This window comes from Sinocyclocheilus rhinocerous, unplaced genomic scaffold (assembly GCF_001515625.1).
Source record: "Sinocyclocheilus rhinocerous isolate Xijiao unplaced genomic scaffold, SAMN03320098_v1.1 scaffold1899, whole genome shotgun sequence".
Classification (NCBI taxonomy): Eukaryota; Metazoa; Chordata; class Actinopteri; order Cypriniformes; family Cyprinidae; genus Sinocyclocheilus; species Sinocyclocheilus rhinocerous.
Genome location: NW_015660895.1, coordinates 301,042 through 316,356, shown reverse-complemented (window position 1 = coordinate 316,356; position 15,315 = coordinate 301,042). Strand labels below are relative to the sequence as shown.

At 36.1% G+C, this 15,315-nt stretch overlaps 1 protein-coding gene across 3 annotated transcripts in view; it reads right to left on the bottom strand.

Annotated features, from left to right (window-relative positions):
* The window catches only part of LOC107726131 (homeobox protein meis3-like), a 10,312-nt gene extending 3,009 nt beyond the window's left edge, over positions 1-7,303 (bottom strand). For 2 of the 3 annotated variants that reach the window (XM_016535640.1, XM_016535639.1), the window contains exons 1-9: positions 7,036-7,303; positions 6,606-6,701; positions 4,259-4,389; positions 3,349-3,517; positions 2,860-2,910; positions 2,721-2,771; positions 2,040-2,189; positions 1,836-1,944; positions 1,012-1,154 (exon numbers count right to left, since the gene is read on the bottom strand). In XM_016535640.1, coding sequence (XP_016391126.1) covers positions 1,012-1,154; positions 1,836-1,944; positions 2,040-2,189; positions 2,721-2,771; positions 2,860-2,910; positions 3,349-3,517; positions 4,259-4,389; positions 6,606-6,617 — 816 coding nt within the window. In that variant the 5' untranslated portion in view covers positions 6,618-6,701; positions 7,036-7,303. The remainder of the gene's footprint in view (positions 1-1,011; positions 1,155-1,835; positions 1,945-2,039; positions 2,190-2,720; positions 2,772-2,859; positions 2,911-3,348; positions 3,518-4,258; positions 4,390-6,605; positions 6,702-7,035) is intronic. The other variant, XM_016535641.1, reaches the window with a different exon arrangement.
* Positions 7,304-15,315: the final 8,012 nt, after the last annotated feature.

The following is a 15,315-nucleotide window of genomic DNA, read 5'->3' as shown; positions in this document are numbered from 1 at the left end:
GTGTGTTTCGTTGTGAAAGCGAAACTACTTTGTTTGGTCTTCCAAAAGAGGACGATATCCGCTTCGTCATGCCTAGAGCTGATCTGTGCTGGTCGCTGAGTCGTTGCTCCGGCCGGACACGGCATCAACACAGTATGGGGAGGGGCGTAACATTTCCGTCTCACGCTTGAGGTATTCGGCCAATCACAACGCACTGGATAGCTGTCCAATCACAGCACACCTTGCTTTTCAGAACAATGAGCTTTGTAAAAATTGACGCGTTTCAGAAAGGCGGGGCATAGAGGAGAAACAATAATGTACAGTATGTGGAAAATAATGTGTTTTTTTAACCTTAAACCTCATAAACACATTTCATTACACCAAATACACAAAATAATGTTCTTTTTAGCAACATCATATGACCCCTTTAAAGGAACAAGTTCCTTAACACTAGTTATTGTTGTGCATCTCTGAGGTAATCTGAGAATGCTCTTTAATAATATCTTTATTCACTCAAGTCAGTTTGTTACCCGCATTATTACTCACATTGTTTTTATTCTTGTTATTATTAGTAACTTCTGGATCTTCTGTCATTTGTAATTACAGAAGCGTCATTAGTTGGCAATTACCATATGCTCATTGCTACTTCTGCTAAAGCATTGCTCAATTCAGCTGTGCTCATCTATGCAATATTAATCATCAAAGAGTTCATAAATTATTGGATATTAACTTGAGATGGTCAATAAAGATGACCATTTTCATTATACCTTTTCCAAACCTTTTATCACATCTTTTTCTAAGCTTTCCTCTTGTTTTTGTTAACTTTCTTCAAGATTAGTTTGCTGTTATGTGTTTTTCTGCCACCAGTTTTAACTCCTAATGCTACTGTTTCTCTCAGTCTCAACCCTTATAAAAATTGACCATAGAAACAAAATACCACAGCTTCCACATTTATGCTGTTATTTTTCCATGGAACACGAAAGAAAAATGTTGTTTTTAAGTAGGTTTTTAACTGCATGTTTTCTCTCTTACCGACAGGTGCTGGAAGAGCCAAGCTCTCATAATGTTTGTCGCAACTTTGGGAAAGATTCCTCTTTTCTTGTTTCGTCTGTCTCTATCAGTTTCATCTTCTTCTCCCGTGCTGAGAGATGCCACACTTCCATCCAACCCATCACCTGACACAGAACAACACACAAGCATAATGAAATATCTTGTTAGATAGGATTGAAAATGTAAAATAATATATGTTTTTATCAGTGTTGGGGAGTAACTAGTTACTAGTTACAAAATAAATGTAACTGTAATCTGTTACAGTTACTGAAAAAAAAAGTGTAATTAAATTACAGTTACTTATGAAAATGTTAGATTACAAAGGGGGTTACATCTGAATATTTTCTCACACATACGAATATGATTGATTTCTTTCCCAAAGGTTAATTCAACTGATGAAGGATTTAGAAAATCTGACAGAGATCAATGTTGAGTCCTACTGTAAGGTTAACCCTGCCTGCTTTTAAATGTTTTAAAATGATTAACATTTAGAAAAATTTTAAAATGCAGTCAAAAAGTAATCAGTTACATTACTTTAATAAAGTAATTGAAATAGTTACACAACTTATTACATTTTGAATAGGGTAACTTCTAAACTGTAACCTATTATATTTCCAAAGTAACCTTCCTAACACTGTTTTTATTTCCAAGATGATAACAAGATGCCAATTGTTGAATTAAACATGCAAAATTGAAACATTTATCACTGCATATAATATACACAATTCCCGTAAGGGTTTTATAAAACAGTATGCAGCAAAAATGCTAGACTTCACTATAGCTGGTGTGTGTAAAATGATAAGTACCGGCATCGCTGCAGTTCTCTGCGCTGTGTGAGGTGAGGCCACAGGAGGCACTGGGGGTGCCCGAGGGGGTCGACACACAGTCATCCGGATCTCGCAACCAAGACTGATTCTAGATCAGGAGAGACAGGCACAGTCAGACACACACACACCTAGTAACAGGCAGCAACTAGCTCCCTGATATGTGTCAGATGTCTACTGACTTACTTGTTCTGACAGATTGGTGCAAGAGCCAGTGAAATCTTCCATGTCAGATTTGGATCCACCCTCCCGGTCCTCCAGTACCAAATCAGTGGGCATCTTGCCTTTAAGGCAGGTGATGTACCGATGGCAGAAATTATCACAGAGGTCATGAACCTATGAGAGACAAGTGAAGATATCAGGTTCATTTACATATACTGTATAAAGCTAAAAATTCATAGCATGTTCATGCTGCTCTTTTGAATACAATAAAAGCTAAGAGTATTGTGAGAAGCGCTGTCTATCTCTAAAAAAGCCTGGTACGCCTGGTTTGTGAGCGTGCTATTTGGTGTCACTGATAGCAAGGAAATATGGAAATATGAATATGGGGAAGCAAGCATAATGGCCGTCCTCAGGACGATTGCAAAAAAAAAATGGAATAAAAATATTAAAAGTAAATAAAATTAATAAATGAGGTAAGTAAATTATAACAGGATTTTCATTGAAGAAAATCACACACTAAATAAAAAGTAAAAATAAATAAAAAAGTAAATAAAAATGAATAAATGAGGTAAGTAAATTACAACGGGAGTTTCATTGAAGAAAATCACACACTAAATCACACATGGTACCATGTTTTTTTAGAACATGTTCCATGATAATATAAGGGTAAGCTTTACAAACATGTTGTTAGAGAGAAAAACATACCTTTTCTAGCTCTAATAGATGAAACCTTAGAACTTGAATGGCCTGGATCATCTGTGCAAAGAGATCATATGGTTAAAACTGTCATGCTCTTTACAAAATTACATGGAACCACTTATTTAAAAGCTCATGTATATCTTACCAGATTGTCCAGTTCTGGATTTGATGAAAAGATAGGTTTCTCTGATCGAATCTAAAATAATTAACAGAAAAAATCAACATACACTGAATTTGATGCTTGATGATTCTCTAGTAAAGCCCAGAAAACACCACTACAAGACATAAGCCCTTGTTGTATCATATGTTAAACTAGTCTGAGACAAGAAGTTGATAATCCTAGTCTAACTTTCAAACAAGGCTTTGTCATGCCAGAATTCAAACTTTGCTTTTATAGTCAAAATATACAGTTATATGCCTTTCTTTGAATTTCCTTTCATTTAATTCTACTTTCTTAAATTCAAATTTGAATTGTACGCCTGCATCCTGTTTTCTACCTCAATGCAAATCCAATTTCAATTTCAATTTAAGAACTGACTTGGAATTTAAAAGTCATGAAGGTCAATACGCAGCACGACGATCTTCAGTCTTGTGGCGTGTGCTTGGCTTTAATGTGATTGGCTTGGTTACTCACTTGTTTGGCAAAGGCCGCGATATCATCATTGAACGATTCAGAGGAGCAGACGTCACTGTGATTGGTCATGCCGGGGAGATGGGCGGAGTTTGACATCGAGTCTCGTGGTGACCAGGTGGCAAGTTCACACTTCTCAAATACCAGAGCCAGGAGTGGAAACAGAGGATGACTGCAAATAAACACACATATGCTCCAAGTAAGAAAACACAGCAGGGTAAGAAAATGCTACACAGCTAATCCTGTCTAAAATTGATAGTGTTTATGCTAAAAAAAAACTGAATGCCACCACAAATGTCATAACTACTCTGGATTTTCTGAAAAGGTGAAGTGTGTAATTGTTTTGATGTTATATCCTTTCTCTTTTCTCAGCTTAATGTGGATAGAAGACTATAAGTAAACTACTTGTAGATTGGCGTTCCCTCAAATTGCAAATAAAATGGCTCTGAGGCGTATTTCAAACATTGCTATTTTTGTTTGAGTAGCCTAAATCATCAACATTGGCTCGACCAATGAAGTGAGTTTGGGGCCAGAATAACTGACCAGTTCATCTGACCAATGGGAGTGTTCGGAAAACCTGAAAATTGTAATTACTTCCATTCCAATTCCATTTGGTGCCTCTAGTGGTGCAAAGATTACAAACTTCACCTTTATGACCGTGCACATTTTTAATTGTGAAAGAACAGTTTTGTTTCAAGCTAAAAAAAATATCTTCATGTGCGAAAGTCAAAGAATTTAAATAATAAAAAAAAAAAGTATATTACTGTATTTTATTCTAACAAAAACCGCATTTGATGCAATAATTCTCCTAGTCAAAACTAACCAAGACCTGAAGGCAATATATATTAACAAATGCAGTGCTCATTCATGTTTCGCGGGAGGTAACAGATGGTTAAAGTAACCAGACTCTCACCCGTAGATCTGGTCCCGGTGGTGTTTCAGGGAGTCAGGCACAGTGTGGCCGTAGTGTGGCGGAGGAAGTGACCTCATGTAGTCTCCCACAGGCATGGCGTCAGAGCCTGGGTAGTGCACCAACTCCTCATACTAGATACGGAGAGACATGATAAGACAAATTTAAAAGACAAGACATTGCCTGAGATGTGCAATGTGTGTGTGTGTGTGTGTGGGGGGGGGGGTTATTATGATGTACAAGTATATAGGCTACAGGATTGACAGTACATTTGAGTATGTGAGTTAGCGCTAGGCTGTTTGAAGTCGCTGCTAATTGTATCTCCTCCTTAATAAACACTGGATGCGGGGAGGCTTTGATGTGCGATTTTTCAGAGCGCCAAGCAACATTCACCCAGGGACATAAACTCCAAAGGAAAAAACTTTCCAGCTGATTTATAATTAACAGCCTTACATACAAATACATAAAGTCATCCAGCCTTCATTTATACTAATTAGGTGGTTTTACAGTCAGCTTTCTGATTAATGCTGTAGTCAGATAAATGATCAGAAAACCAACACAGAAGAAAAAGACTTAAACAATGTTTTCGGAATAATCAATAATAAGAAAAATACTGTTACTTCTCACTGCACAACTATAAATTTTATTTTAGCTATTTCCAATGACTGTGCTCACCTATTATTGAGATGGAAGTTGTATTAATCATTACTAATAGCATTACTTAATGAAAGCCACCTCTGCGAAGTACATTCTAACAAACAAACAAAAAAAACATATTTAAGCCTCTGTAAATAATCAGGATTTTCTGTAGCATATAAACTCCATATTTACATGCGTGATATACTTATTTCTCCATATGTGTTTTCACCATGGCATGAAACATTTCATTTGGCTCTGAAGTTGCAATATTCTCATATTCATGGTCTTGAAAATATTTCGAAGGAATATTCTGCTATGAACAAAAAAATTTAACTAAATATTTAGGACACCGCAATTCATAATAAAATTGATTAACCAAAAAGACGTTCGGAGCTAAAATTAAGTATGCCTACTGCAAAGATGGACAATGTAAGAATTTAAAAATATGTAAAACACATAAACACGCAGCACATCCAAAGTCTTGAATGTGATCAATTATGTTAGTATTGTAGCACTTTATAATAACTTCATTTAAGTAATTAACAGACATCATATAATGCTTAACAGAAAATAGCTCAAATACATATAAAAAGGTGTGAACCACTGTTTGATGATTTTTCTTTCTATTGACAAATCAAACTTTGATTAACATATTTGATTGGCAATCACATAATGATTAGTAGTGTAAATGATCAAAGTTATTATAGACAAATTACAACCAATTAAAAGCAGTAGAGTTTCAAGCAAACTAAATAGAATTAAACATGAACAGAATATATGTAATTTTGTATGCTGCAGCGTTGCTTTTTCTAAAGAAAACACAAATCAGTAATGTGTACTTCACAACCTTAAAGGTGCAAACGTAATGTAGAAGATCATAGAAAATAAAATATTTGTGGGACTTACCAATATCAATTTTTAGTGATGGCAATTTTTTTTACTTCAAATCTAACAGGCTTTTACAGGCAATAAAAAAATACCAAGCAGTATCATTGAATTTCCTGGATCATTTGAGGACACATGAGGACAAATATTGCGGGGACAGATAAAAGAGCTTATATTTGAGATTGAACAGACCGATGCCAAATTAACAGGATCATAATTACCATTTGTAAGTAGACAGAAAGCAACAAGAATTTCCATTTGGCCGCTCACTGTAGCACAAAAGTTGACCTACTTACCGACTTCATCTGCCTTACTAGGGCATGCTATTTTCCTACACTGCTCCATCTGATGTTAGCCTTTTATTGCTTTTCTGAATACATGTAATTGATAATAATAAGGATAAAACTGAGTAGCTGAGTGTATAAGCACCTTTATGAACTTAGCTGTCTTTCAAGTAAATGTAAGCCTACATGAAAATAAATAAATGAAAGTTTAATGATAGCCTACTTTATACTATTTAAATGCACATTACCTGATGAGCATCAATTAAGCATCGCATAATGGAATTATGTTTATTACTGACTTGGACGCTGGATTGGAAGTTATTATAAAGTGTCAGCCAAAAATCTAACAATTACAAAATAATAATTATTTTGGGGATTGTAGACTAGCCTACACACTGCTTGTACATCTCAATAGTTCTCATCTTTAGTTATGCTTACGTGTTACTCAATTTGTTTTTGGTATCCACATGATAGCATCCTTTGCATCAAAGTAGCAAAAAAAAAAAATGGACCTGGAAAATAAAGGGAAAAACAGGACCTACCCTCTTCTCCATGCGACACGGAAGCCGAGCTCACACACTCTCTGACGGATGACAACACACACCAGAGCGGCAGATAGGACACACTCTCTACAAGAACTAAAGCATAAAAAAACATTGAAGAAAACTAAGCATGCATTGTAACACAAACGTTTACTGATACCATATTCAAATTCTGGTCCAAAAGCATTTGGGGCATCATAAAATAAATGCGAGCACATATGAGAGTAGTGGATAAGATTGCTTTTCACTTTAAAAGGATCCACCAAAATAGCAGCTTAATAAGAGTTCTAGAGTGAATGAGAAATACCTATAATAATATTATATTATACACATACTAAATGAATAACAAATTATGTATCCACGTAAATGTTGTGGTTATGGAAATTGGGTTATATTATGGATATGACGAGAAGGCGTAAAGATACCCCACCTTAATAAGAATGTAGCAGCAGAAGCGTGGACCGGGCCGAGTATCCAGCATTAGCGGCGCGTTTGAGATGATGTCGCGTTCTTTCCGCTCTATCCGCGACGCGTTGGGCTCAAATGCGTCTCTCCACAATGAGCGATGAAGCTTTAAACCAGAGAGAGAGAGAGAGAGATGGAGACTGGGAGTTGTTTAGGGGGTCAAAACACAACGGGGTCTCTCACCCCCACCTCCTTATCACACACACTCGCGCATTACAAACACACACACACACACACACTCGCGCATTACAAACGCAGAGGCTTTCGTTTTATCTGAAGGACGCTCTCTCTCTCTCTCACACAGACCGTGCTTACCGAGCTTCATTATCGCTATTCCGGTGAAAAATCATCTTGTCTGATTATAGGTTGGCTATCATGTGCAGCAGATCTGTTTTGAAGCATGCACTGGTACATTTACACACATGCGTTATTCTCCACAGCATACGCGTCACATCATATTCTACACAATACCACCAAAAAGTATTTGTAGACTTATACCGCATTTTGAAACGCATTATATCAAAAATGTACCAAAACAAGTGGCATCTGCAAACACGCGATAGACCTTTACTCAGAGCTAACTTGACTTCTCAGCCATCTTTGCATATATTAAACAACTGGTGTCAAGGTGATTTTAGAGTGGACGAAGACAGTTACCATTAAGTTTTCCAGGTTAACATAACATTTAATAACCAGAATGAGTCAAAATCTCAAATTTAAAATAGTGTGTGAAATTAGTATCATGACCACCACCCTCCTGAGGGGACAGTAAAAGTTGTAAGTGTCTGTGTAAGCATATAAAAGATTTACATGAATGAATGAAGGATCACATAGGCCTAAATAAATAGGTTGAAAAACTTCTGCGCTGTAATTTCATTTGCATTTAGCCCTAACTCGCAACAAGAAATTACAAGCATCAGAATCAGCAGATTTTCTTGTTTAAATTGATAAAATTGTTCAATTCGTTTGCTGTTTTAAAATATATTTCACAACTCACCTTTTTTGTAGTAAAACACTTAAAATGAAACAAGGTGAATTGGGGGAAGGGATTACGAAGAAAATCATTAAACAAAATAAATGTGTTACCTGATGTCCATGTTTTCTATTAGTGTTACAACCAATCCCACCCAACTGTTACAACTCACCCGGCTGTGATAGGATGTAACAACTGCACTCTTTGCTCTTAAGAGTAATGAAACAGTTTAGGAATAATTGAAGATAACTTCACCTTAAATGTGAGAAAATATTAAAAGGTTAGAGATATACTGTACACGGTGCAAAAAAAACAACAACAATAAATAAATAAATAATACAAAGTGACATTTACAGACTACAGCAAAAAGTGTTACATTTCCAGGTATCCTCTATATAACTGTAAAAATTTAACACCTACTAAATTTCTTATAATTAAATATTTGCTTGAAAGGTAAACTTGTGCTTTCTTCCTTTGAAATAAATGCAGCGTGACAACTAAAGCATTAGCATTCATTTGTGTTTCTTAAGTGTCAAAATAATTCCGGGGGACCACTTTATGCTGCAGAAAGTAGAAAAGAAATTAGAAAAAATGCAATGAAGTAGCAATCAGCTGATAATGCTAAGTGCCAATTGCCAGTTAAACTTACCATAATAAATAACAACCATTACCATGTAATTGTTTTAATTGCAGGGCAAATTACAGCAATATGTTTCTGTTATTTATGACTCTTATCTTTGAACCAGTAATAGGGTCTGTTGTATTCAGAAAATGAACTACCTTTCAGATTTCCACACTTAATAAATCCATAATAAGACCAATGGTAAATTACATAATGATGGTAGGTTGTAGCTGAAAGGTGGTTTTTCAAGACAGGGTATTTTTTTTTATTGGACTGGGGCAAGTTGTCACACGTGTTCTATATATTTGTATACAACTTTATACAATGCATTCATTACAATATGCCAAAAGCACTTATTTTTGCTTCATAATCGTTTTGCTGCTTAAAGTTGAAAAGCCATTAAATAGCCTATAAAACATTTTAAATATAGGGTGTGTGTGTGTTACGTGAAAACAATGGCCTTTAAATAAGTGGCATAACAATCAGTTAGAGCAACCTGTAACAGGAAAACAGTTCCACGGCGGACCAAACGTGGTCTTGTGTTGTAAATCACCCTTAAATAACATAATAATTATTCCACACGTCCCCTGAACTCTTCTCCCGCAGAGCGAGCCCTCAACAGGCGGTCAGGACTTCAATCACCGCGGCCCTCTCCAGCGCGCTGCGGCCGGACCGACGCGCTCGGTAGGCGGTGGGCGGCGTGACATAAGCGAGGCAGAGGATCAGGCGATCTTCGGCCTTTCAACACCATGGGAGGGCACTGGCCAACAGAGATGATCATAGCTAAATAAAGGCATTAACAGCGCAACAACAGCGATTGTAAAGACGCTCAATGGAGCAACGCCCTTTGAATGCGGCCTTTAATCGGGTATTTCCACTTGTAATGCGTTGTCATTTCATACGCAGACAAAATGCCTTATAACTAATGCAACACCTGCTATACTATGACTTTTTAAATAATTCAGATAAATAATAATAATAAATATTTTGTCAGGGATACTCTCGAATGTTGTGTGAAATCATTTGTTATAACATCCCTTACCAAAAAGTAGTATACTTTAAGTATATTTCTGAGAAGTACATAAAGCCCATTTCTGAGAAGTACATAAAAAGTAGACTAAAAGTATACTTTCCTATTTTTAGTTTAAAAGAAGTATACTAATAGCACACTTGAATAAACTTCTTTTTCGTAAGGGATTCTAGGGCTAGATGCAAACATTTTATACATACACTAGGTATGTAATATAGTCAGTTGACTGTTGCCATGCTGTGTTTCACATTAATTGTGTGTTTTTGTGGGAATGAAATTGAGGGCAGTTTGTTTTTAGAGAATAAGCTCATTAGTATTGTGGTGCGAGGCAGGTTAGTGTGATTTTTTGTTTAATGTGGCTGTTTGTCACTTCCTCTCAAATTGTGAATGTTTGTTTAGGGACATTTGTCACAGTGTGTCTGTGAGTGTGCATGCCATGTGAGAGACATTCGGTCATTAGTCAAGGCATCAGGAGCCGAAAAAGAAGGCATAGAGAAGTGACAGTACTATTTTAGATGCAACAAAACTCTCTCTCTCACTCACTCATTTATGCACTGTGTAGGCTAATGATGTTTAATATTAATCCAGAGCTTATTGATCTTATGGTCCTACATTTAAAGTTTATGATGCTAACGAACTGACCTCACAAATTAACATCCCAGCAACCTCACACAGTCTCTTAGGCCTGACCTTTGACATCTGGATCTATATCTGCTGCTGTGAGCGTTGTGTATCCCTGAGGGAGTCGTTCTCTGGTGTCCGTTCACCCCAAATCCTCAGGTCACGATCTCTCTGTCAACATTTTTGGTGCCTTTTTATGCTTTTTGTTACTTCTTTATATCACTGCTCATGTTACATGCACTTTGAAAGTTTGATTTCAGTAATAGTTTGTCTTTTAAAATGTCCTGTAAACAATTTGCGAAGTCAGATTAGCAGAGCTAGATGATGAGATTGTAGCATGTGTACATATTAATCAAATTACAGTTGGCTTTCCCTTACAGTTGTGTACTTAAAGTTTACTACTGTTATACTTAAAAGTATACTTTTATATAAAAGAAAGTGGGCCAATTTAGTCCCAAGGAGTATTGAAATAGTACGCTTACAAGTATACTACTAGTACACTGATATTTGTATACTTACTACATAAAGTATACTTAAAAATATACTTGAACTTTACTTAAGTATACTTACTAAAATAAACTTGAAGTATACTACTTTTTGGTAAGGGTTGGCATTGTGCGCATCCTCCGAAATACAGAGGTGATGTGCGACATGTATTTAATCCTTCAAATATTAAATTATGCATTGTGTCATGTACACAGCTAAAGATTGTAGCCCTCCTAAAAAAAAAAGCTAAATGTTAAATGGAAACATACTGACTGCATGCCAAGATGAATCGCTTATGGTGTAGCCTTCTCTTTTTGGAACTGGCTGATACAGAACAAGATATTTAAATAATTTACATTTAATAATGTTTGTATTACCCAATGACAAAGCTTTTGGTATATATTGTAACTGGCACATGCTACAAAAGCCTGTAAACATAATGTTTGAACATCGAAATGTTGTTTGGTTGTGTACATCTGCAGAAAAGTTTGCTTGTGTTGGCAGCTCAGGGATGACACATAGTTGACATGACTGTTAACTCTTATGGCCAGTGTAACCCTGACATGCAGCAGGTAAGTGCAGTGCAGCATGGAACATCAAAGACATATAATCAAAGCCTATAGCAGTGAGGCAACAACCAAAGAGGGAGGTAAAAAGAGAGAGGGAGAGAGTGCTTTTTTATGAGCATGCTCCTCTCCAGTTACTTTGTCGTCTGGCCCAGCACCCATAAATATTCTTTCACTTTTTCGATTTTTCACATCAGGCCTCTCATGCGTGCCATATATGAGTTCACCCCTGCCTGAACTTTGTCTGAAATGTTTACCTCCTATGTTTCTTGAGCACAATAAAGCTGAATATTTTTCTTAATAACTTTTTAACAAAATTAATCACTATAAATGATTATTATTACTTATTGGTGTTTGGTAAGGCAAGCATCACTGTTGCTCATTCTGAAGATTTAGGCTTGCTGGCAAAAAAATAAAAAATAAAAATCACAAATATTTAAGGAGAAATCAGAATGTCACATACTGATAAAGAACCCAAAAGACACTGAAGGGACCATAAAAACCCAGAGATGGTTTCTTTGGACTTGGGCCATTATACAAAAAAAGTTCACCTAAAAGTGCTAACAACTAAAATCTCTAGTTTTATTCAAGTCAAAAAACATTATTTAACATCACAGAACCAACCAACAAACCAATTTTAAATCAGGTATTCCCTTAACTGTCACTCACATTTTTGAACATAGACGTGAAAGGGCACGATCCAAACTTACATTTTTATAATTCATGAACGAAAACATTTTGTAACATGATATTGATGTACCATTTTCATGGTAATGCAATGTTTGATTTTAAAATGGGTTTCAAAGGATGAATTTTGAGATTTAAAGTTTTCAATTGATATATAATGTCTGATGATTTCTAAAGTGTGATAGAGAAAAAGGCAACAAAGAAGACTTTTTTTTGACAAAGGTCAGAACTCCTGTTATGATGTAGATTTTTGAGGTGCACTCTTGTCAAAAATTAATCTATTACTTTTCCTACATAATTTTTAACAAAAACATTGGTAAAATATCTATTTAGGAGTCTTAGACCTTTCCAACGATATATAGTTTGTCATGATTAGATTAGGATTTAATTGTAATATAGTGAAGTAAACTTAGGCGTCCCACAGAGGGGACGGGTGACAGTTAAAGGGTTAAGGTATTTACACTAATACTAGGTAATACACTCTTAAAAATAAAGGTTCCAGGTTTCACAGCGATGCCATAGAAGAACCAGTTTTGGTTCCCCAAAGAACCTTTCAGTGAACAGTTCTTAAAATAATATTTTTTTTTCTTAGTGTGAAGAACATTTTAATAATTTAAATAACCTTTTACCACTGTAAAGAACCTTATGTTGAATGAAAAGTTTCCATGGATGGTAAAGGTTCTTTGTGGAACCATTGATGCCAATAAAGAGCCTTTATTTTTGTAAATGTGTAAATGTGGTGTAAACAACACTAGCAGCTAGCAACACCCTGTATCATCCACCCAGAAACTGCATAGCAGCATGCTAAAAGCCGCTCAGAACTCTTTAGCATCTGCATAGCAATTCATTGCAGCCTTTTTTTGTGTGTGCAATTTTTAAGAGATTAGAGGATTTGTTTACTTGTATATTTTGTTCAACGGTAGGGTGACCATACGTGCCATTTTCCCAGGATGTGTCCTGGCCAGGAACTCTCACAATCTCTCCCCCTCTCGTTCTTTTCCTCTCTCTCTCTCCCTCCGATGGTCTTCTTACAGATGGAGATTACCTCCGAGCCCGAGCACCATCCGTTTCCCTGACTGTTTGTTATTAAAGAGATGGATGGTGGCTTGCAGTGTCAGCCCGACACAACCGCAATTACAGCAGGGCCCATGATAGATAGAGGGAGAGAGGGAGGAGATGGAGAGAGGAGATAGAAAGAGAGGCATCTATCACGCCCCTTAATCTACCTGTCAGAGTGTGGGGAATGAGTGAAAGAGAGAAATAAAGAGGAAAGATTTTGGTCTGGCTTATCTCGCAAATAGTTCTGCTTTGCTTTGACTTCTCTTTAATTGCAGGAAACAATCTTAATATTATACATTCACATACAATTATGAGTAGGAATCTGAAGGCTCAGTTTAGATATTGTGATTTCTTGATAAGGTCACTAAATGCAAATAATGACACACAACTAAGATAGCAACATAAACAGGCTTACCAACTTTTCAAATGGAGAAAAAGCTTTTTTATACATACACACGTTCAATATACATATATATACTTTCCATTCGTTGCATGGATTATTATTAACTATTTGCATCTATTTTATTTTTTATCTATTTTATTTGAATTTATTCAAATGGCTGAGGATCAGCATTCTTCATTGTGAAAACAATTACATGTAATCAGTTAAAACATGTGAAATACTGCTAGCTGTGGAACAAGCAGTATTCAATTAGTTCAAATCAATGAATCCTTACCTGCTTCATTAATGTGTGACTGACAAATATGCATCACATTAACTTTATTAGTTTGCGTATGTTAAAAATGTGTAATGCAAATGGATGGAATGCAAATGCAATTCAAATACTTAAATGTAAATAGATTTAAAAGTATTAGAGTTTGTGCATTCAAACAAACTACAGTATTTTTGCACAACTTAATTTGACAGAATCATGCAAAATTGGGAAAATGCCAACATGGAAATGCTATGTGTTGTGTAGTGAATTACTGCCTGTCAAGAGCAATACGAAAAGCAAGAGACATATTTATAAACCAAAATTGTCAATTTTTGTCATTTATATATAAAAAGGTTCAAAACTTTGTTGTGATGTAAATGCAGATTTATGATTATCAGCCTAAAGCATAGTCTACTTTGCAAGTAGAGTGTCCGCAAAGTGCCTTAACTCTTTCCATCATACAGAATTAAATCTCAGTCACACTTGCACATATTCAAGCTCAATGCATTACAATCAGCTCTTTTAACATGAAGTGAAAGGGAATAATTAGCAATTAAGTTTTTGCCACTTTTGTTTACAGACAAATGAAAGATGATATGTAAGAATGAAGATAGCAGAAAGGTTGAACTGGATCTGGAAACATCAAACTATAGCATAAACAATAAAGCTCAACATGTCTTAACACAGGTGCTAAACGCATGGCATCGTTTCAGTGGATATGATGGTATATCTTCATGACTTCATGATATGCCCTCAGACAATCAGCTAAACAGACAGACACACCTGCAGTGAACCCAGAGCAGCGTGTAACGTATGTGCATACGTTTTCTGTAATGCAATACAGTTTTTCTTTTCCAGTGCTACAAAAATGTTATGAAAAATCCAAGGTTCTCCCGTTTCCTGCTCTCCCTCTCATCAGTCCAGAGGAGTGAAGGATGGGGTGGAGGGATTAATACTCTTCCGCTGGCCACCGAGATGATGGATGGACAGATGTGGAGAAGGACAGAGGGAGGTAAGAGAGAAGGCCAAGGGAGGAACGCTAAGCCAAGTGCTCGATAAATCTAATGGAAGGTCTGCTTTGCATCAGGCACTGACAGACTGTTGCAGAGGTGATATGATGAATGATTGCTTTACCGCTTGCTGATTGGACTGAATTTCATGTTTTTGCTGTATGTAAGCTCTCAAACTTTCGTCTTTGCACATAGCGTTTTACTGTGGGAGTTTATGAGTGTACACTGATTTTCTGAAGGACCTGCTGACCTGGGAACAGTTGTTATTTGAGGAGGGGTTTGAAATGGGGCTGCAGTGTTTGAAGTTGTCAGCCAAAAAAGAGAGAGAAAAAAAACAAACAAACAGTAGGGTTAAGAATTTTTCTAAATCACTATTCTGATATCAGCATTGTTTGACAAAATCATCTAATTTAATGCTGAAATTATTATGGAGAATATGATACTGTCCAGTTTAATCAACAAACTTATTTTATTGTAATTGCACAGCAAATGTGTGTGTGTGTGTGTGTGTGTGTGTGTGTGTATAGATAGATAG